A 27681-nucleotide genomic window follows, 5' to 3' on the forward strand; every position below is an offset into this window, starting at 1 on the left:
GACTAAATTACAAATTCAACAAGCACTACAGTTTGATTTGTAAAACCTCATCGCGCGAGATGGTAAGCGTAATTTTTTTTTTAAGCAGTCCTTGTTACTTGCATGTGAACCAATATTTCTACCTAACTCTTTTTTCAGTATCAACAAAATATATTTGAGCAGGTATGCGTGTTCCATTCGACACAACGCTCCTCGCCTAGCAAGGGTGGCAGTGTGCAGGGAACCACTCATTTCACCCGAGCAAAAGCACGGAGGGGGGATACGATATTTATGACACAAAAGTTGTAAATAGTTGATGAATTAGCAGAAAAAGTAATCAAGATGAAAAGCAACAAATAGATCATCCCCTTTACTGTAAAATGGGATGTCAAGGAGTCAGGTGGCTGAGCGGCTAGGGAATCTGGCTAGTAATCAGAAGATTGCCTGTTTGATTCCACTTCACCCTAATTGCCTCGGGGGAATGTCCCTGTACTTACTGTAAGTCGCTCTGGATAAGAGCGTCTGCTAAATGACAAAATGCTTGTAACAAGCTTCAAGTTCATGAACTTCGGGGGTGATTCTAACAGTTGATGTTAGCCTCAGTATAGGGTAGTATGTTCTGTTCTTCTGTAAATTGTTACTGTAACTGTACAAAAAAGAAACGTTTCCAGTGTGGTGATTGTATTTATGTTTTATTTTTGGTCAGGTATTGACAACCTGACCAAAAGTTGTAAAAATAAAAATTTCTTTCATTTGCTGCCTGTTAGGGGTGGAACAGTACACTGAAGTCACGGTTCGGTTCATACCGCAACATCCAGACATCACGGTTCGGTACGAGTTCGGTACAACGGAGGGAAAAGCAAAACAAACCAGGTTCCTCTGAGTGAATACGTGCGCATTGAACATGACATGTAAATTCTGATTGCGTCAGTTATTTTTTTGCATGTTAGATGTATTTCCACTCACCCCACAACCAGTGACGTGCGGTGATGTCAGTAAGAGGCTAGTCACTGAGTTATGAAAGCCAGATTACCTAATGACAATTTTTTGAATAAAATCGAGCTTGGTGAAATTCCTTAACTTTGATATCGGCAGACACCGCTGCTTTCATTTTGACTTGAATTTTGCGGGATTACACTTACAATGTAGCTGATGTGATGACGTTAGCTGCGCAAATGTCCAGTAATATTTCAAATTGTTGAAGGATACAGGATTGAAGTGCGCAAGTGAGTTTTTCACTTGTCGTCCGCAGTGAACGGACAGTAAAAGCACTGCTTATTCTACAATTGTGAATAGGCATGGGCCGGTTACCGGTTTCAAGGTATGCCGCGGTTTGAAAAAGTAACGGTTTCAATACCTCTCTCTAATTTTCCGTTATACTGTTGCTGAGGTATTAGCTGTTTATGTCTCGTCAAAGATGGAAAGTGCAGGAATCCCTCAGGTTTTACACAGTGGAGAAAGTAACCCTTCCGTTGCTACAAGTTAAGAGAGATAGCGTGTTTAGCACTGGCCCAGATAGCACACATACATCTTGCCGACGTCGGCTTAAGATCGAAACGTTGTGTTCTATTCATAACGTCGGATAAGCATCGGCAAATGATGGGATTTCTTCTCATCTCTGTGCTCTATTTCAAGCATCGCAGATACGTCGGCTCATCACTGACTGTTTCAGGAAGAATGTTCCATTATGCTCATTCCGTTTTGTATTGCAAGCATATCTCGAGCCAGAGACTCGCGAGTCAGAGGCGCTCACTTTTTAAACCGTCATTTATCTTCACGTAAAAGGAGCAGTATTATTCGTTGTTAGGTAAGTAAATGGAAGTAGAAAAATATCAAAACGTTTTGCGATAAGTAAGTTGCTTATTGCCTATGCCTACAACCAGGGAGCTACAGATTAGATGTCCCTAAAGAACACGAATATCTAACAGTATTTCCGCATTACATTAATTAAATTGCACGCAAGTTTTATTTATTTTTATACCGTGTATTCTCTGTGTAATTTCATGCACCGAACCGTGACGCCCGTACCGTACGGTTCGGTACGAATACGTGTACCGTTCCACCCCTACTGCCTATAATTTGTTGTACTGTACTTTATAGCCTGGTATCAAATTGTGACTAACTAAAACTAATAACTAACTAAAACTGATCACTAACCAGTGTTAGTGATCAGTTTGCTAAACTTTCCTCTTTATGTACAAATGGTTAATGTGTTCTGTTGATGGTTAATAGGTATTTGACTGCACCCAACGTTTTTTCACTTTATTTGGATGGTCCTAAAACACATCTACAAACATTTAGTGGAGAATGCCTATCAATAGTTTGTAAATAATCAAGAAGAGAAGCACATTATCATTAGTTGAGAATCAATACATTATCAACAGATGGTAAACGTATCAGTTAACTGACAATTAATTGAATATTGGTTAAAAAACCTGGAAAGTCAACAGACACTTTCAGCAAAATCTGTAGATCAACACTTGAAATGCACCTGACAGTCTACAGACAGTTTGTTGATTGCATAACTACATATCTGTTGAAACAGTTTTGTTGAATGTAAACGGATACATTGTTGACATGCTACTGAGTAGTTACTGATAAAGTTACTGATAACCTATAGTGTGTCAACAGATGGACCATCAAAATAGTGTTACCACAGCAGGGCCACTGTAGATTATCAAGACCTTTCTCCCTGTGCTCAGTCAGCTGCAGGAAATCAGCGATCGGCTAATGTTCCCTTTTGTGCTCGTTCCTTGTTCATACCCGCGAGCATAAAATGATTCTATGAAAAGGCTAGTAGTATGAGTCAGGTTCTAGAATAGAGAAAAAAATGATTGGGGGAGATAGTCTTGGATATGTTAACTTGAGTTAATAGACTAAAATCGACCGGACGAGCCGGGTACCTAATCGGAAATGCAATACCACCAACATCCACAGGGGCCTTTGCCTCAAGCCGAGGAGCGAGGGGTGGCGGCTTTGCAGTTGCTCTTGATAAGATGTGCTTGCTGAGCCGGCATGCACTGCTTCAATGCATGAAGTCTAAGACACTTTTTGTCAATTTTGGGTAGAAACCTATGGAGGCACTGACCCTCTTATGATTAACCTATGAGAGCGTGTCAGGCGCTCACTCCCAGCTGTCTGTACAACTTTCGGTTGTTGAATTTGTGCGTGAGTACTTGTATTTTGTGAGCGAAAACTTCATATCTGCCACATTTTCTGTGTGCTTTTGACTTAAATCTGATGCCATAAACCTCTCCTCTATTTCATTCCATATCTACTACATCTTCTTTCGTCTCTTTTTCCCACCCCAGCCTCTTTAGGTAATGTATCTCGCTATGCCCAGACCTTCACCAACATAGCAGAAGTGGACTCCTATCTGTCCTTCAACATCAGCTCTGCCCTGAGCCTCACAGCTGGGGTGCTGCAGGCGTTTCCAAAAAGCCCGAGCCTGCGACGTAGCGTTGTCAACATCAGCTCCCTGTGCGCCCTGCAGCCCATCCCCTCGTGGGTGCTCTACTGCACGGGCAAGGCTGCCAGAGACATGATGTTTCGAGTGCTGGCGGAGGAGGAGCCGGATCTGAGGGTGCTCAACTACGCCCCAGGTAGGCTTCTGTCATATTTAGCTGAGAGATATACGTGATGTACAGCAGGCTTTAAGCCTCAGAGATTGCAATTATCAATGTTAACTCATTTACTCTTTAATTATTATTTAAAAACATAGTTGACCATGAAGTGATTATATCCAGTATCAGGTTAATCTGGATAAGTACTGTAGAGTTGGAATTCAATTGTGAATAGGCATGGGCCATTATGCTCATTCCGTGTTGTATTGCAAGCATATCTCGAGCCAGAGACTCGCGAGTCAGAGGCGCTCACTTTTTAAACCGTCATTTATCTCAAAAAATATCAAAACGTTTTGCGATAAGTATGTTCGCTTGTTGCCTATGCCTACAACCAGGGATGTAGTGGAGGCTAAACGCACGTAAACGCCGTTTACGCACCTCCCGAAATTCGGAAATAGCGTTTATCCGAGTTTAAGCACATCTAAGTTCCCTGCGCCTCGTATTCTGCCTTTGGAATAATCCAAAATAAATTTGGTGTAATTTTAAAACACCAAAGACTACATTTCATATTGTTGAACATATAAACGCTGTAGTCTGAATAATTTCATCTGCGCTGTATATGGTCGGTGACCCTCCAATCAATGCATTGCGGCGGCGACACCAATCAGGATCCACGAACTATGTAAACACATACACGTTGTGGATTAGCCTACCTGGGGGGTATTAGTCGTAGCTCGCTAAGCAGTTTAGCGAGCTAATTTTCAGGCTAAGATAAAAAACGCCCCTCTTTTTGGTTCGTGGAAGCAACTTTCGATAAATCACCATAGTAACATATCAATTAGCACTAACGTGCTCCAGAGCAGGCTAACGTAAGTGTAGCTGGATAAGCTTGCCACACCCCCGAAAAATAACATGGCAGCTCCCTTTTTGAGAGACCCAGTTGACCAAGGAGTTATATTTTAGTTCGATTAGCTTTCCATACCAAGAGTTCTTCGCGATTGCCAAGATCCTTTATTTCACACGGATGAGTTCTTGTTTGAGCGATATCGATTCAGCCGACAAGGACTCATTTATTTGCAAGACCTTCTCGGGCCGTACATTGCAAATATCACACGCCGCAGCAAGCTTTATGCTTTATTATGAGGTTATGCTGCTGTATGTGAATATGTAACGCTATGTTTTACGAAATGTCTTGTCTTATCTGTTGTGCCTGTGCTTTTTATATGTTTCACTGTGGGAGAGTGGGAAACGTCATATCGATTCCTTTTTATGTCATGACATGTGAAGAAATTGACAATAAAGCTACTTGAAACTTTAACTGTTCTTCAGACTGCATAGCCTTGAGGTTTTTTGCGTCAGGTAGGCTATAGGCTACATTTTTATACAGTATAGGCGATGCAGAAAACATTGGCAAAGCCGCAGCATGCGTTGCTGTAAGAAAAGTGTACTTGGCGCTTAACCAGCTGATGAATCAATTCATCATATTCCCTGGCCATGTCCCAGTCAATTAAATCAAAGAGGGATTTACACATAGGCCTACATGCACATATATAGTAGGCCTACATGATATAAGCGCAGTATATCCTCATAATTGTCTATGAATTCGTATCAATTAGATACTCTTTGGCCTTGTTTTTATCTAGCCTACTTATTCTGAGAAGAGTTGAGATCATTATTTTCGCTAGCAAGATCTCATTCGATTATTAATTTCCATTAAGCCTATACCAGCAGGCACATTTAAAGAAATGTGATCTGATTGATTGGGGTAATGAGGCACTTAAAATGAGCCTATACATTTCCCCAAAACCTTTGCATTTAGCTTATTGGCAATTTTTTGCCAAGCTGCTTGTCTTGCTCTGGCAGCGGTGGCGGTGTTTGACTTAGCCATGATAATATACGCTTATTGTTTTATAGAGACTCATTATAATAGTTTGCTCGGATGGCGAGAATAGCCTATCACCGCTCTCTCTTTCGTATTTTCCGCCATCATACCGTTAGAAAATCACGGTTTTGGTGATCGACCTTTCCTGCCTTTTGAAGTAGGACGTGCACGTGCAATTTCCCTGATAAGTTTAGCCTGATTGAAATTAACCACATGATTTGGATGCGGATCAGCCGTTGACGAACCGATATTTGCTATTCTCACTCATCTCGCTAATGTTAACGGGCTAAAGGGACAATTGATTAACTTAGCTTCAACCCTTACGACGAACGGGGCCCTGTTCGGAATGGATTAATAAAACATGGATATCAACCGGTTTTTTGAAGAGACCATCGAGTACTCCCACTCCCACAGATGCCCGCAAAGATCAATTCACGTTTGTAAACGTTGTTTTGGTTCGCACAACATCGCATTAAGACAGGGACAAACGCTATCGGATAGCCTACTATTAATAATGTGCTTTCAAATACGATGATACAGGTACAAGCCAACCTTACCAGTTCCATCTAAATAGGCCTAATGAAACATAATAATAAATAAATAATAAAATTCATAGTTTACCCACCTCTAATTTTACCACTACACCACTGCCTACAACAATGTGTAAAGTTAATGAGCTAGGTTTGAGTGAACTCTAAGCTACAGAGCTAGCGCAAAGGGAACCCAACCGGCTAGGCTAGCTCTCGACACACTGGTCAGATATTTTACAAAAATGTAGCTAATAGAGCAAAATAAACATATACATGTTATGTCAAAGCGTTGTATTGTAATAAGTAACCTAGGCCTACATACACATAAACTATCAGTGTTAAACCAGAATGTATTAGCCTATGTCGGATTTTTTTTCTTCTAATTTCGGCAGTTAGCTACTGTAACCAAGGAGTCAAGACAGAGTCAGAGGGTGGCGGAGACCAATGGAAGACGCGGAACTGTAGGCAAAGCTGTATGTTTCTCTGTTACGTTGTTCTCTCTTTTCTGTGTTGGAGTTTTTTTAAGAGCTTGATGGCATCAACATCCAGTCTGATAATAAAAGATCATTAACTTGAATTGTGTCTCTTCATTATAATACCCACACACAGACAATCCAGGTTGAATCAAGTAGCTAGCTACTGCTAATAGCCCTTTTTTTGTGGTCAAGCATATTGTTTTACATTGTCTCACATATTCTTATCAAAGTTGATGTTCTAGGCTATATGTTCATTTGCTAAGTGACATTTCAGATTGGTTATGGATAGTGAAGTATTTGCTGTCTGAGAGATCCAAACTAAATAAATAAATGTAGAGCTATAGTTAAGAGGAAATATCTGTAGAACGGCCGGTTGGTGCAGTTTTGATTCATGTCCAGACATCGTCTGGAGGTCAGTTTCGATCAGATGCCGACGTCTCGGTGACGTTTTGCCAATTAGCAAACGATGTCCATACGGTGTCGGCCCGACGTATGTTGTATACGTCGGCAAGACGTATGTGGCTATCTTGGGGTGAAATAAACGTTTAATAGTACTATTGGCATGCTATCGACTGAGGCAGATAACATGGATATTTAACAAGCTAGCATCAGCTAGGTTCACGTTAGCCTATGTTACACCAGAGCCATAGAAAAATATTTTCTGGGGAAGAGCAGATTAGCCTTAGCCTGGCTCTGCCCTCCTACGTACTTACGCTCAATTTAGATTTTTCTTCTGTACTGCGTCTAGGCTTGAGGTACCTAAGTCAGATTTCTCCGGTTAACTTTTTACCTGTCCAATCAGCGAACAGAGGGAGTGGCTGAGAACAATCAGAATCAGAATGGGATTTATTCGCCATGAAAGTTTGCACAGACAAGGAATTTGCTTTGGCAGGAAGGTTCATACAATAAACATATACCTAAAATTTAAATATGTGGACTATCTATACTAAGGGTACATAAACTAGCAGTACTAAGTTGGATTAGAATATAATTAAATATACAATAAGATAAAATATAAGTTGCCGTAAATTACAATATAAAAATACAAAAATACAGATATTACAAAAAATACAAATGTACAACGATGACTTGATGTCGAGCGCTAGTTTGTGTTGTAGTTCCGTAATGGCGGCGGACAAAGATGCGAGCGAAGCCCTTCGGTCCATTGTGGCAACGCTTCCAAATATCCAGAAGTTAAAGCCGGAGCAAGAACAATCTTTTATCCCCACGGGGTTCGTTTGATTTTCCAGCTAGCTCCGTTTGTCGTGAAGGAGTTGGCTGGTTATGGCAGATCCAGACTGGCTCTGGGCAGATCCAATAGTTTAAACTTGAAGGAAGTTAACGCTTGTCAATGGATTGAGCCCAGACTCGATGTACAAATGCAATGTACGAGAGTCTGGTTAGGACCAGGCTAGTGCTGTTGCACAGTGAGTATCGTATTGTATCGCGGTGTAGCACTTACGCAAATCAAGACTTGCATGTACAGTAAGTAATGTCACATTAAATAATGTATTTAAACTCAAGCTTGTGTGGTGCATCACTGTCTTCAATGCCAAACTTTATGTCAAAAGAAACATTCTCATTTCCGGCGCTTTAGCCATTTCCCCCTAAATAAACGTCAAGATTATTTACGTTTTTGCGGGCATATTTTCAGTTCGCAGATTGTACCGTTTTAATAGCGATTCCATCTGAAATACTGCCGGTGACAACGTTGTTACGATAGCTTGTTTCAAATGGGGTTCTTAATGAATTATGCAATATGAGTAGGCTAAATGCTTGAAAATATCACTAGAAGGGAAAAATGTAAAGGTGATATGACATGAAAACTTCACTTTATGATGTTATTCAACATTAATATGAGTTCCCCTAGCCTGCCTTTGGTCCCCCAGTGGCTAGAATTTTCGATCGGTGTAAACCAAGCCCTGGGTGTTCTTCTCCGCCTTTCAGAAAATGAAAGCTCAATTGCTCTGTTTGAAAATATCTTCTTTGTTACGTCACAAGGAGGAAGGTTACCTCCCCTCTCTCTGCTTTACCCGCCCAGAGAATCTGGCCCGCCCATAAGAAACTGAGCTACGACCGTGCAAGTGTTTTTATCCTCGAGAGACATCATGGCTTGCAAACGAACGAAGCATTACATTTGCTCAGTTTGGATGTACAAAGGAAAACAATATTATGAAGACCCAGTGTCTTAATTTTATTTTCTCTGGAAATGCGCCTACACAACTTCTGCCAAACACTTCAGCCACAACTGTTTCCTCAACTTGAGCTAATAAAAACTGGCCTTGCTGAAATTTAATTCTGGATCAGTACTAACTCTCCTTCATCCAGCTACTAACCTCGGACAAGTAAGTCAACTAACGCTATATCATTTTGTAGCTTTACTGTAACTTATATGGTTACCTAGCTTGCTACCCTTAGAATGTGGCTGTAACATTAGCTAGGCAGCTAACAGCTGAGTTACTGTCGCTAATGTAAAGGTAGATAGCATCAAGTATGTGTGTGAATACACATGCTGTAACGTGAGTGTTGTACACTTCTTTGTTATTTGGATAACCGTTCTGCTGTTGGTGTTATGGCGCGCGCGATATCTGCCTTTCCCCTCATTGAAATGACTGAGTGTGTACCTCTGCAAACCAGGGTTATCAGATGAGAATGGGCAAATTCGAGGCATCTTACAGCAACGGGGCTACAGCCATTGCGATACATCCATTGTAAACATTAGCGCATGGTGCCGCCCCTCCGCTCCTCATTAGCATTTAAAGCTACAGACACCAAAACAGCGCGTTCTGAGGAAAGCTCCTTGTGGGACTGCTAGTAGTGGCTGTAATTCTGCACCAAGGCTGAGTTTCAGGAAAGAGACTTCTGATACAGTATTAGGGGACCACTAAGGCCTATATTAAAGCATCCAAAAACAGCATGTCATGTCACCTTTAAGGGGACTGACCCATCTGCAACCGACGCAAGCACACCCTACAATTTCCCCAGAAATTGTACCCTCTCTTTGTTATTATTAATTTTCCCACCCCTTAAAAGACTTGGTCCCAGTTGAGTTGCTTGTATTCACGCGAATGTTCCGTTTCACAGTTTAACGTCATCACATGTTAGCAACGATGCAAAGATACGGGTTCTAGTAAGACAGCGATATCAGCGAGCCCTCAGCATTAGTACCGTAACTAAAAGTCTAGGAAAGTTGAGGCTACTTGGTTCACCTTCGTTCTTTGGTGAGCAGTCTCACGAGCCCTACTCACCCAGCGTCATCGAGCCGACCAGCTAAATACTTAGGCTATTTAGCACTAGCTGACTAGCTGACTACCTGCATATACCATCAACTGGCAGCTGTGTTCCGTTTAGCTCATAGATTCAGACCTAGCCCCGGTAAATAGTAGAGCTAGCTAACTACTACACTTCTGTGTGGGAATCGCAGGAGCTGACCAGTCGCATTTTACGTTGTTACTGACAATGATCGCTACCAGTTAACTTTTTTTGAATGAGCGATTTCTCCCTAAATACAGGGTTCCCGCGGGGTCTTAAAAAGTCTAAAATTCGGAACTTGAAATTTAAGGCCTTAAAACTGCCATATTTTCATCCGAGGTCTTAAATTTCATTTAGTCAGGTCTAAAAAAGGTTTTACCCTCGTTCATTTCCAGAACCGCTGGCCGCAGAAAGTTATGACAAAGTAGCAAAAAAGTATTGAGTCGCAGCCTACAAAGCGGAGCTCTACAAAACGAAACCAGCAGAACGCTGCCCTCAGAACGTTGGTTCGCTGTGTTGTAGTTCTTTCTGGGGGATATTGGTGTTGGTATGTACACGGTGATAAAACTACAAATCCTGTTATAAATGCAATACCTGCACGCGAAATACGTCTGCGCTTCCTCAGAGTTTGTTAAAGTTCGGCTACGTGTGGAAAATGGGACAGTGTACTTTCAACGAGACATGGCTAGATCACAGCGATTTCCGCTGTTGGATACAAGCGGTATACCCAGCTCCAGGTACAAGGCTCGCTGCAAACTTTTCCAAAAAAATATTCAAAAATTACTAATGTGATCGTTTTATCTGTAAATTACATTTATGCATTTTCAATGACTGTATTCATTGAAATAAAATGTTTTTTTCAGAATGTCTTTGATTTGAATATTTTTGGGGGTAATGCGTCGTGTAGGTCTTAAATTTCAATCTTTATGTTCTTAAAATGTCTTAAAAAGGTCTTAAATTTGACTTGATGAAACCTGCAAGACCCCTGTAAATAAATGTCAAGCTTATTTACGTTTTTGGGGGCATATTTTTAAGCAGATGGTACTGTTTGAATCGCGATTCCATATGAGATACTGTCACCAACAGTGTAAACATTTTATTGTAAACATTTTATTGATAAGTCAAACCGTTAAAGAATAACGCGCAAACGATTTTGACAAATAGCACGCCAAAGCATGATGTGCTGGTCGTTGCACAGTTTCGGCACAGCGCCACCTACTGGTCATGTAATGCGAATAAATACTTTTTTTTGCTTATATCTTCTGAACAGTTAATAAAAACCTACTTTTTTGAACTCCTCGTTCGCCGTTGCTCCTATTTTCATGAACATGTAATCAAATCATCCCTTAGCTATTCAATTTCCCTCAATTGGCCCCTTAATTGTAGCCTGGTCCTAACCAGACCCTCGTACATTTCATTTGTACAGAGGGTTTAGAGCCACTCTGATCTGCCATAACCAATCGCTAGGGTTCCCATCGTTCTCAACCACGCCCGCTGTTCGCTGATTGTCCCTACAAAAAGTTGATTTGAGAAATCGACTTATGTGCCAAATTCCCAGACCTAGTACAGAAGCAAAATTGAAAAGTACGTAGGAGGGCAGAGCCAGGCTACCTTAATTGCTGCTTGCAGCTATATTTATGCATTGTAAAAAACTAAAACTAAGAATTTAACTATTCAACTTGACTTGTTTACTGCTGTTCAAACTATATCATATGTTGCTTAAAAATAAAATATATTGTGTTCAACAAAAATATTTCAGAGCTGTAATCGCAATACCGTGAAACCGTGGTATTTTTTCTCAAGGTTATCATACCGTCAAAATCTGATACCGGCCCATGCCTAATTGTGAATGATCAATTATGTCCTGTCACCCGGCTCATCAGGTCCCCTGGACACAGATATGCAGGTGGAGGCCAGAGCCAACACAGCCGACTCCAATGTGAGGCAGTCCTTTGCAGTCATGCACTCTCAAGGTCAACTCCTGACTTGTGAAGAGTCCTGCGCCAAGCTCATGAAGGTGCTCCTGGAGGACAACTTCCCTTCCGGAGCTCACCTGGACTACTACGACTTATAAACAGGAAGCAAGACCCTCATTTGAAGGGGGATGCTGCTTTGTTTGATATAAATCAAATGAGGGTCTTGTAGTGGTCAGTTTTCAAATGTATTTACCATTTGTTTGATATAATGTTGATCCATCTAATAGCTTTGGAAATTCTTTAATTGTCCCAATGGGAGCCCTACATTCCTGGCAGAGGGTTCACCCACAGTGGGTTGGCTAAAAAACTATATTTTTTCACCAACTGAAATTTGTTTTAGGTCAGCTTTGCAAAATTAGAGCTTTTGTTTAGCCAATTACAATGTCCTGCTTTTACCAAATTTGTGACTTAATGATCTCTGCCAAGATACACTGTATACACTGGCAAGTTTGAAATCAAGTACCGTCTGTTCTCATTGGTTTAACAATGATTAGTTATTGCCCGTCATATGATGATGATGATGATGATGATGATGATGATGATGATGATGATTGTGCCTTTATCCTAGAATAGTTTTTAATATCGTCCTTTGATTTTGATAATACTGAATTTAACTAGACATTAGCTTGTAAAACCTAATTCTTCAACCAAGGTTTGTTATTACATTATATCTCTTAACATCCTAACACTGCTAAAGTGGGTTTAGACCGTACATGGCATGTGTCTGATACCTTCTCAGATCCAAGCCAGTGTGAAATATCTTTCAAATTATGCTAACAAAATGTAATGATTTTCTGTTATGTGTTATGTATAATTATATATACATCATTTGAGTAACACATTACACATACATTTGGTTTGCTTAATGTGCACTTTTTGGTTTGTTTTTCACTGAATCCAAAACTACCCAGCCATAACTTGGTCATGGAACACGTCTTACACAATTTCACAATTGGCAATATTAAGTAATACAAAGGTTCACACTGCTTTTATCCAAAGTGGTGTACAGTGTGTGTGTGTGTGTGTGTGTGTGTATACAGCATAAGGCAGTATTGTAAATCAAGAACTAGAAGTCAACGGCTTTTTCCAAACAAGTTCTACTGAGCAGTGTATGAAACAGTTGGATACAGATGTATCTTTGTAGTTTAGCAGGACTGAATTATGATAGAAAAATAACCCAGATTAATCCACTGACTGAAAAGGATGAAGCTGTACCAAAACATACCAAATTGTAATGCAATTATACTCATGACCAATTCTAACCCTGCAACCACAGCCACTCCGTCGCACACACATGCTAACTATAAACAGCTTGTTTATCTCATGCAGTATATTGCTCAAAATACTTTTGTTTCAATAGCTTGCTTTTTTTTTTCTAATCACAGTGTGATGTGATGACCCATAAAGTTCAATCACAAAATTCCAATAAAAAAATATTGCGTCACATTCTGGGAGTAGCTCAAAGGAGTGGTGAAGGGGGTGTGAAGGATCTTTAAGTGATGGAGTCTGCCTTTCGTTTTACTACGTGACTGTAAAGGTTTGAGAATTGGGTTTGAGTGGTACTGGGGATTTTTGGTTACCTGCTTGATTGAGTTTTTTTCTGGGGAAGTTCTACCAGGATGCTGAATGTGAAAACTGATTCGATGAGTGCCAGGTGTACTGCTGTTAAAATGTCTTCTCAAATTAAAACATTTCAGCTTTCGCAGTAGAATCATGCACTGTTGGGCCTTCTTGTAGACCCCATCTCTGTGTTGTGTGAAAGACAGGTGGTGGTCAATCTCAGTGTCAAAGTATTTTTAAGATCTCGATCTGTTGCTATTGCAAGTCATTCCGTTTCTGTGTATGGAGAAGAGGATGGATAACAGGACACAGCCCTGTGGGCAGGGATGGGCAAAGATACATCAACATGTATTTTAAAACAAAATACCAAATACCTTAATTGTAAGTGTATCAAAATAAACTACAAAATACAGCAGCCACAACATGTATCAAAATGAACTACTGTATTTTAGTATTTTAAAATACTACAAATACTTGTACAAGTATTAAATCCCTTGACAAACCTACGTATCTATTGCTTCACCAGTACACTAATTCAGTTGATTAAGTAAACAATGTTTGATAGCAACAACGTTTCTCTGCTTACAAGTCATGCAGTGAATCTGTCATATGCAATCAGTTGACCAATCAAATATCCCTGTGATCACCCAGATGAAGGTTAGTTTTAAAGTAACAAACAGTTTAATGTTTAACTAGCATTTTGTTATTGACTCATAATTGTAATCTAATTTAGTTCCTTGGTGTTTGATAATGAAGGGCCTACATCAGCAACACTGACTCAATGAGAAGTCATTCATAAGAAGATACTGACTTATTTAACCCTTGTGCTGCCTTCGGGTCACATGACCCAAAGGTTCATAATGAACCATTGTTGTGTACCCAATTTTACCCAATACAAAAACAAAAAAAATATAGCTGCAAGCAGCAATGGCGGATTCCTCCTAACATTGCGAACCATTGAAAAATGTATATTCTTCACAAATTGTCACTGTATAGAAAACTCCATGCTGTAGACTTACCAATGGGATACCAAATCTGAAATGCAATACCATCAGGATCCACAAGGGCTTTTATTTCAAGCCAAGGAGTGAAGGGAGGTGGCTTGGTGAGCTAAACACCAAAGCCATTTGTTTTGAGAGTAATGGCTGGCTGATGAAGTTATTGGCTGGCTAGCCAGCTCAGCCAAAACCTAAATGGCTGCTGCAGCCGCCAAAATGTTAATAGCTACAAATGGCTGTAGCTGCCACTTCATGTCTACAGATGTGTATGTTATATTGATTTACTAGATCTCAATATTTCCAAGTTCTAAAATAGTACAAAAATATCAATAAAACACTAGTCCTGACACAACGACAAACGGCATTCTAGTCCTGACAAAACGGCATTCTTACTTCCAAAAACTGAAGATCTAACAAAAGTCTGAGTATCCAATGTAGAAATTAGGAAAGTATGTGAAAACAACACAATTACCTTTTCTAGTTGTTTCCGACATTTCAGCTCAAGGCCGAAATATGCTTCTGCGTCTCCGTTTACGGATGGGCGGGCGCACGGATACGGACGGATAGACTTCGTTTGTGGTTCTCCGTAGGCTGTGGGTGCTGAAAACAATTCACCGCCAGAAGAGTAGGTGGCGCAACTTTTTTGTAAGTCGTCGTCGAGTGTTTATTTACCTAGGTTATCGAGAAGTCGGAGCAAATTTACAAATTAGCCGTTTCATCAATAAAATATGCACATTTTCAGCAACTACACTGCCCATTTCTCGTCACATTTTAATTCAGATGCTGATTTACTGTTTCGCTGAAATATGAATTCTAAAAACTTGGCAATGGCGGTCAAAGGATTCTGTTTGTCCTGTTTATCACGGCAACCCCGCCCCTGCCCCTGACGCAAGCGGTTCTTAATACTGACCAATCACAGCCAAGGGGGTCTCCGTAGCTCTCCGAAATTACAACGGACAGTTAGAAAATTCAGGAGGTGCACGTCAAGGTTTCCGAGGCTGTCCGAGGGCCGACGGAGAGCTCGTAGAGGGTGTTCCACGGAGACGAGGGCGTTCCCATGTGTCTGTTTTTCGAAAAACGCAGAAGCATATATCGGCCTTCAGCGTGAGAGAAAAATGCATAGTGTCTATGTCTATGATCATCACTATCGGAAAACGCGCAATTTTAATTGGTCATCAATTCACTGTGAATCCTGTGTATCATAGCAATGAGCACGAGACTGTGGCAAATCCGGTGTGCAAAAATGATTTAGTTTATAATTTATTTTTCGTGTGTGTATGTCTCTATGTGATAGATATAATTATTGTCTGATGCAAATAATTTCAGCTGGCTCAGCCAAAAAATATCAGATGGTGGCTCAAAATATTATCTGGCTTTGGCTGAAACTCAAATGGCACCGCTTGGCGGCACTTGGCGTCGGCTTCAGGGTCTATGGTGAGCCTACCCATTCCAGAAAGCCTTGTATCTTTGTGCATCAGGGCGTGGCCTGTAGCGTCAACTATGGGTGATATTGGGCCATTTGTGGTGTGGTAGTTACTCTTGGCCTATACTATCAATGTTTTAGGGTTTTGAGAAGTTTTTACCATTGCATACAAAATCGGAAATGCAATACCATCAAGATCCACATGGGCCTTTGCTAAAGACCAAGCAATGAGTGGGGGCTTGGTCAGCCCCACACTATTCCCACACTCTCCTGAAATGTTGTGTTTGCGTCTCGTCAAGCTTGCGCGTGTGTCAAGGGAAAGGCTGAGTGTGTCAGAATGTGGAGCGCGCGCGCGCTGAGGAGCTGTACCAGACAAACGGTTGTGAAAATCGAAAATCTGTTGAATACATGAGTGAGGGTTGCTCTGACGATGATGTGGGCCATTTCTGGGGAAGTTTGGACCAGAATTGAATGAGGAGTAGCAAAAAAACTTTATTATACAGACAAATCCAATATGGCGGCCGTTATTGGTTCTTGAGGCTTTTTTGTTCCTCATGAGAAATAAGGCATATCTAATGAATTTCAGAATTTGGGACAAATGGGATGCAAATGGCATCACTTTGAATATAGGCAAATTGGGGCATGGCTGTAGAGGTTTAAAAGGCTACCTCTGCCTAAACTGACATGCACCAACTCAGAGCACTCTTATTCCTATACATTTAGTCATTTACATTTAGTCATTTAGTCACATAGTCATCCTATAGCTATTGTGGTCGCAAACAAGCATAACTACATGTGGCCTACACATCAAACCACATTTTTAGTCAATTGGAGTCATGGTTCATAAGAAGATATTTGTAAGTTTTCAAAATGTTCACCGTACATGGTGGACTGTATGGGTCACCACTGTATAGTTTCCCATTATAAATAAGGCATGTATAGTTTCCGACGTTTTAGACTGATGGGGTGGAAATGCCATCACTTTGAAAATGGACAATTGGGGCGTGGCCGTAGCGCCACGTATGGGTAATGCTGGGTCATTTGTGGTGTGGTAGTTACTCATGGCCTATACTATCAATGTTTCAGGATTTGGAGAACTTTTTCTAAAATGCATTACCATCAAGATCCACAAGGGCCTTCACTTCAAGCCAAGGAATGAGTGGGGGCTTGGTCTATGGAAGCAAATCGTTACCAAAATTCAAATGAAAATACATTTCCAGAAATGCATTTGCATTTTAAGAATGTGGCTGCATTATTTGACTCATAAATTAAATTAGTAATCAATCATCCTATTTGCATTTTAATTTTCTTCTTCAAGAGTGCTCAATCTTTCACTTAATTAAAATGAAAAAGAAATGGACATTTGAGATTTCATTTTCAAAACATTCCCCAGCAAATAGATACCAAAATTCAATTTGAAATGTAAAATTTGAAAATTAAAATGCATTTCCAGAAATGCATTTTCATTTTAAGAACGTGGATGCAAAATCGGGACCACAATTCAAATTCAAATGCATTTCCAGAAATGCATTTTCATTTTCAAGAACGTGGCTGCAAAATCGTGACCACAATTCAAATTCAAATGCATTTCCAGAAATGCATTTTCATTTTAAGAATGTGGCTGCAAAATCGTGACCACAATTCAAATTCAAATGCATTCGCAGAAATGCAAAATGAACGAAAAAGCATTCTGAGCGGCGCAGCAGAGTGACATCAGTAGCCGCTCTTCTTCAGCTCCCTCCTGACCGAGCTACCCATCTTGTTCGGTAGGGGGCGGTGTGCACATCTGCATTGCATTACATTGCAAATGTGCCGGGAAATTGATTGCCGGGTCTTTAGAGGACGCATCACAGACTGAGCAACTTGATGTCAAACAATGACTAAAACAGTGGCAGAGCTACTATTAATGTGTAAATCTGTGACGGCAGAGTATGCAGACAAGCTCTCTATGACTTGTTCTACTCGGTCAAGGGCATCAGACTCAGATGTATTATTAGATTCTACCTGCTCAGCTAATTCTAACAGTGTTTGCACAATTTGAGGGAGCGCCCCAAATTTTTTGCTCAGGGGAAAAGGCCCCCGGAGAAGGAGAGAATCAGGTCATTTTTCAGAATAAAACGTCTTTCAGACTCTGAAAATCAATTAAAAGGAAATACTGTTATTAATTCTTTTTTGTGCGGCCCGGTACGAAATGACCCACCGCGGACTGGTGGGCACCGGTTGGGGAACGCTGCTCTAAAGACCCGGCAATTCAATCAATTTCCCGGCACATTTGCAATGTAATGCAATGCAGATGTGCACACCGCCCCCTACCGAACAAGATGGGTAGCTCGGTCAGCAGGGAGCTGAAGAAGAGCGGCTATTGACGTCACTCTGCTGCGCAGAGTGTGGTCACGATTTTGCAGCCACGTTCTTAAAATGAAAATGCATTTCTGGAAATGCATTTGAATTTGAATTGTGGTCACGATTTTGCAGCCACGTTCTTAATTAAGTGAAAGATTGAGCACTCTTGAAGAAGAAAATTAAAATGCAAATAGGATGATTGATTACTAATTTCATTTATGAGTCAAATAATGCAGCCACATTCTTAAAAAGCAAATGCATTTCTGGAAATGCATTTGCATTAGAATTTTGGTAACGATTTGCTTCCATATTGGTCAGCCCACAATTGCCTGAAATGTTGTGTATGCGTCTCGCCAAGCTTGCGCGTGTGTCAACGGAAAGGCTGAGTGTGTGAGAATGTGGAGCGCGCGCGCTGAGGAGCAGATGGAGACATTACATTGGAAATTTCGTTAGCAATTAGCCAAGCATGCATGTTTCAAATATTCACCACAAATCGACTTTTCATGTTACAGTCAACTTTTCCTCAGATTTGTGTACTAAACATTCTCAAGAGTCTTCATATGAACTTGTGATTGAATCAAAGTATCAGTTTTTGACTGGCGGATGTGTAAAGCATTATTTTAGCGTTAGCGATAAATTCGATTTGCTTTATATCATTTTTGGAGATATGAAAGAGCCTTTGCACATGGTAACATGTTGTAGTGTCTTCCTTGTGACATACCAAGTTACGTGTTGATATCTAAAAAATTTGCTGAGATTTGACCCAACTTCCTGTTTGGTTGCGTTTTTGCTGATTTTGATTGGCTGTGCCGGACAAACGGTTTAGAAAATCAAAACGCCACGGGATAACTTTTGTGAGGCTTGGTCTGAAGATCATCTCTGGTCATTTTGAAGAAGATATGACAACAATTGTAGGAGGAGTAGGCTTTCAAAGGTTTTTGATACAACCAGAAATGCCGGAAAATCTATATAACCGGAAATTGACGTCATAGGGTGCGTTGAACTTGTCTTGATCCAGGGAATCCAATGGTACCTCATTATTTTTTCCTAATAATAATAAAACTAACAATAACAATTAATAATAACAACAACTAATAATTTTCTTTAAACCTTCGCAATGTGGGGGGTCTGAGACAGCCCAACGGTTAAAAGAAAATGCTTCACTTTGTTTTTGTATGCGGTAAAGTTGTCGCAATACGATGGTGGGTCACTGATGGGTCAGAATGACCCGAAGATAACACAAGGGTTAAAGCAACTATTTTCTAAGTAATCAATCATTTGATTGTTAATCCTAAATGCTATACAAAATTATGTATTAGGCAGTTATTCATGCAAACTCCAACCACTGAATCAAGAGCCTTCGACCATAGATATAAGAGGGAGTCAGATGGCTGAGCGTTTAGGGAATCGGGCTGTTAATCAAAAGGTTGCCGGTTTGATTCCCAGCCATGCTCAATGACGTGTCTTTGGGCAAGGCACTTCACCCTACTTGCCTCGGGGGAATGGAATGTATGTAAGTAGCTCTGGACAAGAGCGTCTGCTAAATGACTAAATGTATAGAGGCCACATACACATTAATAGTGTTTATAATAGTAACATTAACTTTTTACGTTACATTTGCTCCAATAGAGAATCCGGTATTTCAAAACAGTTCAAAAGTTCTACCCCAAAAATCTAACTTGTGTGAATGTGGGTGAGAGAGTAAGTTTGAGATTGAGTGCTTATGTTTCAAAGACCACGCCGAAATGTTCCAATAGGGTCCAACTGCAGCGCTCCCTCCTCAGGCCCCTCTAAACCGGAACTCTTTCCTCAGGCCCCTGAAGCCGGAACTCTCTCCTCAGGCCCCTCTTTTCATGTGTATCCGAGGTATTAGCACCACCGGTGGTCGGAGGATACTGTAGGCCAGGGGTCACTAATTGGCGGACCGCGGTCCGAGTCCGGACCCAGGCGGTTCCCTATCCGGACCCGGACCTATAACCGATATATTATTATGGAATTAATTCATTTTGACGGAACGTTTCCATTTTAACCGGCACATCTTTTTGTTCCAACTAAATGTGGTTTCTATCTTACTTGTCCAATACAAAGGTCCAATCAGGAGCTTTAATAACTGTAATCACCATGACAACTCACTCACTGAAAGTTGGTTGCTACCTCTGTGGGTCAGGTTGTGTGTCATTCGCAACAACGCAGGCTAATCGATTTGCTAACAGTACCTGTTTCTTCCTTAGCGAAAAACATGGCGTGGTCTAAACCCGGCGAAAAGTTGATTCCCAAAATACCTAATTTCAGACAAGTATGCATTTGTGCTGCCGGTGGGGCGCACAAAACCAATGTGGTTAATGAGACGGTTGCCCTTGTCAATAGTGGTAGCTAATGTGAAACGTCAATATCATGGCCGTGGGAACTAGGAGTGCTGTAGTACCCCCTGACAGCACGAGAATTTCCAATGATATGACTTGAAAATTCACCACCGCGGCACAGCCCAGTCCCGCAGTAGCGGACTGGCCATCAGGAGCACCGGGAGAAGAATAACAATGGAAAACCAGGCTAAGAAACGTAAGGGTGGGGCTGAAAAATCAAGAGACAAAAAGACATCACCTTCACTAGACAAGGTTTTACCAATTGAAAAACGGCTATGTTCATTTTACATAAAGCTCAAAAAACTATTTTGTGCTCAAACAAAGGCAAAAAAATGATCTTGCGTGCTACGCGCGCTCGCATTAAGTATCCTAGCATTCTCACGAACTAGCATCACATCAAACAGAATGTGCATGACCTATTTTTACTCCCAGTCCATCCCTACGCCCCGCAACATTAAGAACCCCCCCCCCCAGCAGCACCCCCCTGATAAAATATCCTATGTTCCCGCGGCTATGGTCACTATGACACAAAGCATGGACACTTTGAACAAAATTACCCCCAGAACTCTGAGGTAAGGGCCAGAAAAATAAACCATAATTGTTCCGGACCCTGGACTGAATGGAAATTTGGTTAGTGGACCTTTTGGGTTTCTAATTGAGTACCCCTGCTGTAGGCTATTTATAGGCTAACTCACATTGAACTTCGGTTTTAGCATAAATCAATAGTGTTTAACAAAGCGGAAATTAGCATTGCGGCTAGCGTTACGTATGGCGAACATTATCACAAAATATTGTTTTTAGTCTTTGTCATGGCCGGGAATCGAACCGGTAACCGTCAGACTCCCTTACCGCTCAGCCACCTGACTCCCTAGCAGTGTGCAGTGTGTTTAAGCAACTTTTGTTATTTAAATAACATTTCAAAGTGGTTAAATTCCTTTTTTTCCTGTATTTTTTACTTCACTACCCAAAATATGTCAGGTGGCGCAACGAAATATTTGTTAATATATATTTATTTTCCGACTATTTATTTTAAGTTATTTTTTTTCACAAGTATCCATTAGAATGTCTATAGTCCCTAACACACTATAATTTTGAGTTGGTGTTTTGTATTTATAACAATTTAAGATCATTGCATTCTAGTGGCCCGGTATTTAGTATCTTTAGCATCCGATATTCACATTTAAAGACCAAAAAATTATTCTACAAATGAATGCATTCAGTACAATACCTATTCACATCATATATATCAACCATTTGTTCACTTTGACCTATTATTAATTGGTTGAATTTAATATTTTACATGGTCGCACCACCTGACGATTATCAGTTGTGCCACCTGACAACATTAGTAATGACAGAAAATATGCTGAATAATATATTTTTTTATTATTTTATTGTTATTATTTTTTATTTCAAATACACAATAAGTGTTTAAGTCAACAGTTTCTATTACAGTTTTTCACAATTGTTAACACACGTTTCTCAAAACAATAACGGCTTTCTCAAAACTGCACACACAAAACTGAAAACCTTACACACAAAATGCTAAACCTGACACTCCCTTTGCTAGATGACTCTTTGCCATCAAATCTCTTACCTGTTCACAAAATGCAACTTGTGTTCTCATTTGGTACACACAGCCATATTTTCAAATGACACACACACATACCATTCATAACAGTACACACAATAGGAATTTGCTGCACACTACCAAGCATTCACAGCACACAGTAGTGCAAAATGAAAACACAATTCTAGAAATGGAACACACCATATGAATGACAATTTGAACTTTTGTAAAATTTCTCAGTGTAGGCCTAATTTTTTCATAGTCAAACATAAAACAGCACACGTGGTAAAAAAAGTTTTATTTCTGAACAGTAAAGTACTGTCAACGGGCCTGCTCAACCCATTGCAGCACACAAAGTGATGTTCCCATCATGCTGGCCGGAGACCTCAACAATGGCGCGCTGGCCAATGACATTTCTCCCCCGGCGCACCCTCTTCACCAGGTTGAATCCAACCTCATCAATGAATATGTATTCATATATCTCATTAGCTGTGTCATGCTCCTGGATCCGCTGGAACAGACAGCATGATAATGCAAGTTATAGTATGGACACAGATGGGTCAACACAGTGGGCTACAGTGACACAGTGTAGAAAAGGAACAATATTGGATTACAGGTACAATACATGAATGTGTCAGTGCTGAATGTATGGGACTTACAAGCACAAACTCTTGCCGTAACTCCTTGATGTGGTCTGTGTTCCGGTCAAATAGGACCCTGTACACTTGTTTCATCCGCATGGCATTCCTGCGGAGAACACGGTCCAGTGTAGAGAGGCTGATGGTCTGGATGTTTCTGAATGTGGCATGGTCAGCCAGAATTCTGGTTTGTATCTGCCGGAGTGTGATAGTATAGTTTTCACGAACCATTTTCACAATGTCAGTCTCCTGTTCGGCTGTGAAAGTGCATGTTCTTCCTCCACGGTGTGGTTCTCTTTCAGTCTTGTAAAATACAAATACAGTGAGCACACTGTATTCTATTGATATGCAGTATTTCAGTACACAAGGCAAACATAATTCATACCTGTTCTCCATTCTAAAGGTTCTAATGAGGGCAGCAACTGTGAAGCGGCTGAGATTTGGGTGGACCCTCTGGCCAGCCTCACTCATGCTCAAACCATGGTTGAGCACATGGTCAACCATGGTGCCCTGAATCTCATTAGAGATCACCGTTCTCCTTCTTCTTTCTCCTCCTCCTCCTTCTTCTTCTCCTCTTCCTCCTCCTCATCCTCCTTCTTGTCATCCTCCTCTTCCTCCTCCTCCTTACCCTCCTTGTCATCCTCTCCCTCCTCTTCCTTGTCCTCTTCCTTGTCTTCTTCCTTGTCCTCTTCCTTGTCCTCCTCTTCCTCCTCTCACTCTTACCCCTCTCCTTCTCTGGTTGTTGATATGTTGTAAGTTCTCCTTTGTTCACTAAACAAAACAGAGGCTCAAGGCCCTTTTTATGCTGCAGTCCTGATCGCAAATTGCTCACCAGACCAGGGGGGTGTTCCATCAACGTCGCTAACGCGAGTCACGCTAACATGAATAAGTCTCACTTGGGTAAACGTCAACTTAGACTTAAGCCTCAAGCCGTTCCACTAACGTTCCGTTCCACTAACAGGCAACGCTAATTCAAGCTAGACCTCAATAAGCTTAGACTGTGCAGCCCAGATCAGGCGATCGTCGAAAAGAGGAGTTATGTCGCAAAAAGTATAGCGTAAAGCAGCAGAGGTGTGTTGTTTCAGCAGCGTAAATTGATTTTTTGAGGTTTTTTTGTTCCCTAAAAGGGCAATGTTGCCGCAATTAACATGGCAAGGGAGACAACTTGTCAAACCATTACGACCGTTAAAATGCGTAAATTGTAGACCTACCAAATCTACTTAACATATATATATATATATATATGCATTTAGGCCTACTGATAATTAGCGTAATTTGATGAGCTGTCTGAAACCGTTCTGGCAGGCTAGCCTATGGTCGATATTCTCAACAGGAGATTGAGAATAATAGCCCAAAAAAGAACGTTGCAGCAATTGAAAATTGTAGGATAAAATTCAAAACACTGAAGAAGGCCATGGTTAATTGCACTTGATGTGGGCTAATAATGTTTTTGTCGTCACATCTTGAACAAAATCAAAAATTACTTCAAAATAACTTTGCCACACACATTTGTTAACTGATAGGCTAAATGCTGAGCTTTAAGATAAAAGGGAAAGATAACCAAGACTTAAATGGGGATTCACTGAAATGACTAGTATTGCACAGATCCAGCACTGACTTTTTAGATCAGAAGGTGACCCAAACTGCACACTTTGTTTGGCAGAACAGTCATTTAAAATTGCTCAGCATGACTATCATTATTATATTACGAGTATTTCCAATTAACATAGTCTGCCTCCACAGATCCAGAGGGGGCTTGGACAGTGACAGACTGTGGCTGTGCCAAGTGTTGTCACAGCCTCACTTTGGGAAAGCATGCCCTACTGGGAACATTAGGGGAGACTGTTGGGCACAGAATCTAATTGTCTTCTTTGGAAAGGGCAACATTTGGGACACTGTCATGTAGGGGCAGCATAAAGGGCACTTCATAACAGCACCTTTTTCCATTGGAAGTAAGGGCATGGGAACAGTCCAATTTAGGCCATTGTAAGGGCACCTTATAGGGTACTGCATCACATTTTATAGAGGGCACACTGTCATTTATTGCATGGGGCATCCTGTGCACTCAAGCATATTTCACAATGTGAATGGCAGACAGTAGGGCACCTGGTCTAATTTTTGCCACTCTGGGCATTTTAGAAACGCTTTCAACCATGGGGGCACCAGGCAGTCACCCCCTGAGTCTTCCAATGGGCCTGGATACACCCAAGGGGACAGTATATTGCACCTATAATATTGGGGAAGCCAGAGGAGAGGTAATATACAGGCTTGTCAACATATAGGCTACTTTAAACAATGAAAATACTTTATACAATTGAATAAAAAGTCCTCCTTGATTCTTTGTGTTTCAAGATTACCTGAAAAACTGATGATAATATTCAGGTACTGCTTTGGAGCAAGGTATACCCTTCATATTTCCTGGCATAGTTGCCCGTTCAAGAATGTCCCACATGCAAATACATAGACAGATGCAGACAGACTGAACAGTGTCAAGGCTTGGCTACAGTGGGTTTGCTTCCTTGTGTGTGATTCCAGTAGACTACATAGTCTAGGCCTACCTACATAGACTGCAGTCTACTACCCTCCTTTCTACTATTATAGTCTACTCTCCTTTCTATTACTTTTTACAAAGGATGGTAGGCTGTTCTTATGTGTTCATTGCCATCCTTAAGAGTTGCTAAAGTGTTATTTCATATATATATATTTATGTTATTTTTTTTTTTAAGAATGACAATTACATTTATCTAGATAAACTATGCTGGGCCTGCTGAACCTATACTTCTTCCACAGATACTGGTCAGGGAACCATTACTTCTGTCTCTGAAGACCCTTGGGGCTGGTGGGATAAACGCTCTTTGTATAATCTGAGCACCTTCATCCACCACAGGGTTGTCAAAGAACGGATACGCCATAATTGATTGTAACTTGTCTAGACGCTCTGCTTAGTTTCTAAGTCCTTATTTTATGTCAATTAACCAATGGCTTTTGAAAACAAAAGTGACATTATTTCTTAACTTGTTTATTTAAATTAATATATTTTTTGGAGATGAAGTAAACATGTAGCTAAATCATTAATGTCTGCACTTAAAAAAGTCTGAAATTACGTTTCTGAACACGGACTAAAGTGGTTTGCGCGCAGGAATTTACTCGACGGAACTGTCTTTTGAGATTCTGTTTCCGCCTGTTAGAAATTATTTGCAACACATTTTAGTTTAGCTTGACTTTTAGCCTGACACAGATCAGGCTAGTTCCGAAGTATAAGTTACCTTGGTTACGTAGCTAGAACTAAAATAAGCCACCTTAATGGAACGGAACTCTCGCTAAAGTAAGTGAGACTTGGCGAGATAAGTCTAGCTTTTCCTTAATCGACGTTGATGGAACACCCCCCTGAGTGTTTAAAAATTTGAATATTTGTGTGTTGTACATTGATGCTTTGAGACTTTACTTGAGAAGTGTGTGCAACAGCTGAACATTGAGTGTAGTGTTTTGACAACAAGGTGATGTGTAATTGACATCAGTGTGTAAACAAGGAAAGTCAGTCTAATGCAGATAAGGGAGTGTGAAGTAGTGCCAAATTGGGTCGAGCAATTGGTACATGAAGTTAAGGTTGTGAAAATTGTGCCCAATTTTTGCTTTTTGCGTGTTAACAATTGTGAAAAACTGTAAAGTAAAAGTAGTAAATTGATCAAAAACAGGATACATCACTATACAATAGATGCAATAGATTAAATTGATACATTGTAATGGATTGAACAACAAATTCATGTTTTAGTTTGATTCACTGGAAAATAAACATCAGCTTCAGTTTTTTTCCAGTGGGCTCACCATCCGCAGGAGGGGTCATGGGGGTTGGGTGCAGTGCGAGACGGGCGGCGGCCGAAGGCGGGGGCCTTGGAGGTCCGATCCTCGGCTGCAGAAGCTAGCTCTAGGGACGTGGAACGTCACCTCGCTGGCGGGAAAGGAGCCGGAGCTGGTGCGCGAGGTAGAGAAGTTCCGGCTAGATATAGTCGGCCTCACCTCGACGCACAGCATCAGCTCCGGAACCAGTCTCCTTGAGAGGGGCTGTACTCTCTTCCACTCTGGAGTTGCCCTCGGTGAGAGGCGTTGAGCTGGGGTGGGAATACTTGTTTCCCCTCGGTTCGGCGCCTGTACGTTGGGGTTCACCCCGGTGGACGAGAGGGTAGCCTCCCTCCGCCTTCGGGTGGGGGGACGGGTCCTCACTGTTGTTTGTGCTTATGCACCAAATGGCAGTGCAGAGTACCCACCCTTTTTGGAGTTTCTGGGAGGGGTGCTGGAAAGCGCTCCTCCCAGAGATTCCCTCGTCCTCCTGGGGGACTTCAATGCTCATGTGGGCAAAGACAGTGAGACCTGGAGGGGCGTGATTGGGAGGAACGGCCCCCCCAATCTGAACCAGAGCGGTGTTTTGTTGTTGGACTTCTGTGCTAGACACGGCTTGTCCATAACGAACACCATGTTCAAGCATAAGGTTGTCCATATGTGCACTTGGCACCAGGACACCCGAGGTCTCAGTTCTATGATAGACTTTGCAGTCGTGTCGTCGGATCTGAGGCCGAATGTCTTGGACACTCGGGTGAGGAGAGGGGCGGAGCTGTCAACTGATCACCACCTGGTGGTGAGTTGGCTACGATGGTGGGGGAAGACGCCGGTCAGGCCTGGCAGGCCCAAACGTAATGTGAGGGTCTGCTGGGAACGGCTGGCAGAATCCCCTGTCAGAAGGAGCTTCAACTCACACCTCCGGGAGAGCTTCGATCATGTCTCGGGGGAGGCCGGGGACATTGAGTCCAAATGTTCCGGGCCTCCATTGTTGAGGCGGCTGACGGAGCTGCGGACGCAAGGCAGTCGGTGCATGTCGCGGCGGCAACCCTCGGACCCGGTGGTGGACACCGGAGGTGAGGGAAGCCGTCAAACTGAAGGAGGAGGCCTATCAGACTTTGTTGGCCGGTAGGACTACAGAGGCAGCTGATGTGTACCGGCAGGCCAAGCGGAATGCGGCTTTGGCGGTCGCGGAGGCAAAAACCCGGGCGTGGGAGGAGTTCGGCGAGGTCATGGAGAATGACTTCCGAACGGCTTCAAAAAGGTTCTGGACCACCATCCAGCGACTCAGGAG

At 41.6% G+C, this 27681-nt stretch overlaps 1 protein-coding gene across 2 annotated transcripts in view; it reads left to right on the top strand.

Moving 5' to 3' along the window:
- The window catches only part of LOC136956031 (sepiapterin reductase-like), a 61621-nt gene that overhangs the window by 19812 nt on the left and 14128 nt on the right, over positions 1 to 27681 (top strand). Inside the window, exons 2-3 of one of the 2 annotated variants that reach the window (XM_067249844.1) lie at positions 3291 to 3581; positions 11566 to 13476. In XM_067249844.1, the coding sequence (XP_067105945.1) occupies positions 3291 to 3581; positions 11566 to 11756 (482 nt within the window). In that variant the 3' untranslated portion in view covers positions 11757 to 13476. Of the gene's footprint in view, positions 1 to 3290; positions 3582 to 11565; positions 13477 to 27681 lie in introns of those variants that run through there. The other variant, XM_067249843.1, reaches the window with a different exon arrangement.

Source organism: Osmerus mordax, chromosome 14 (assembly GCF_038355195.1).
Source record: "Osmerus mordax isolate fOsmMor3 chromosome 14, fOsmMor3.pri, whole genome shotgun sequence".
NCBI classification, from domain to species: Eukaryota; Metazoa; Chordata; class Actinopteri; order Osmeriformes; family Osmeridae; genus Osmerus; species Osmerus mordax.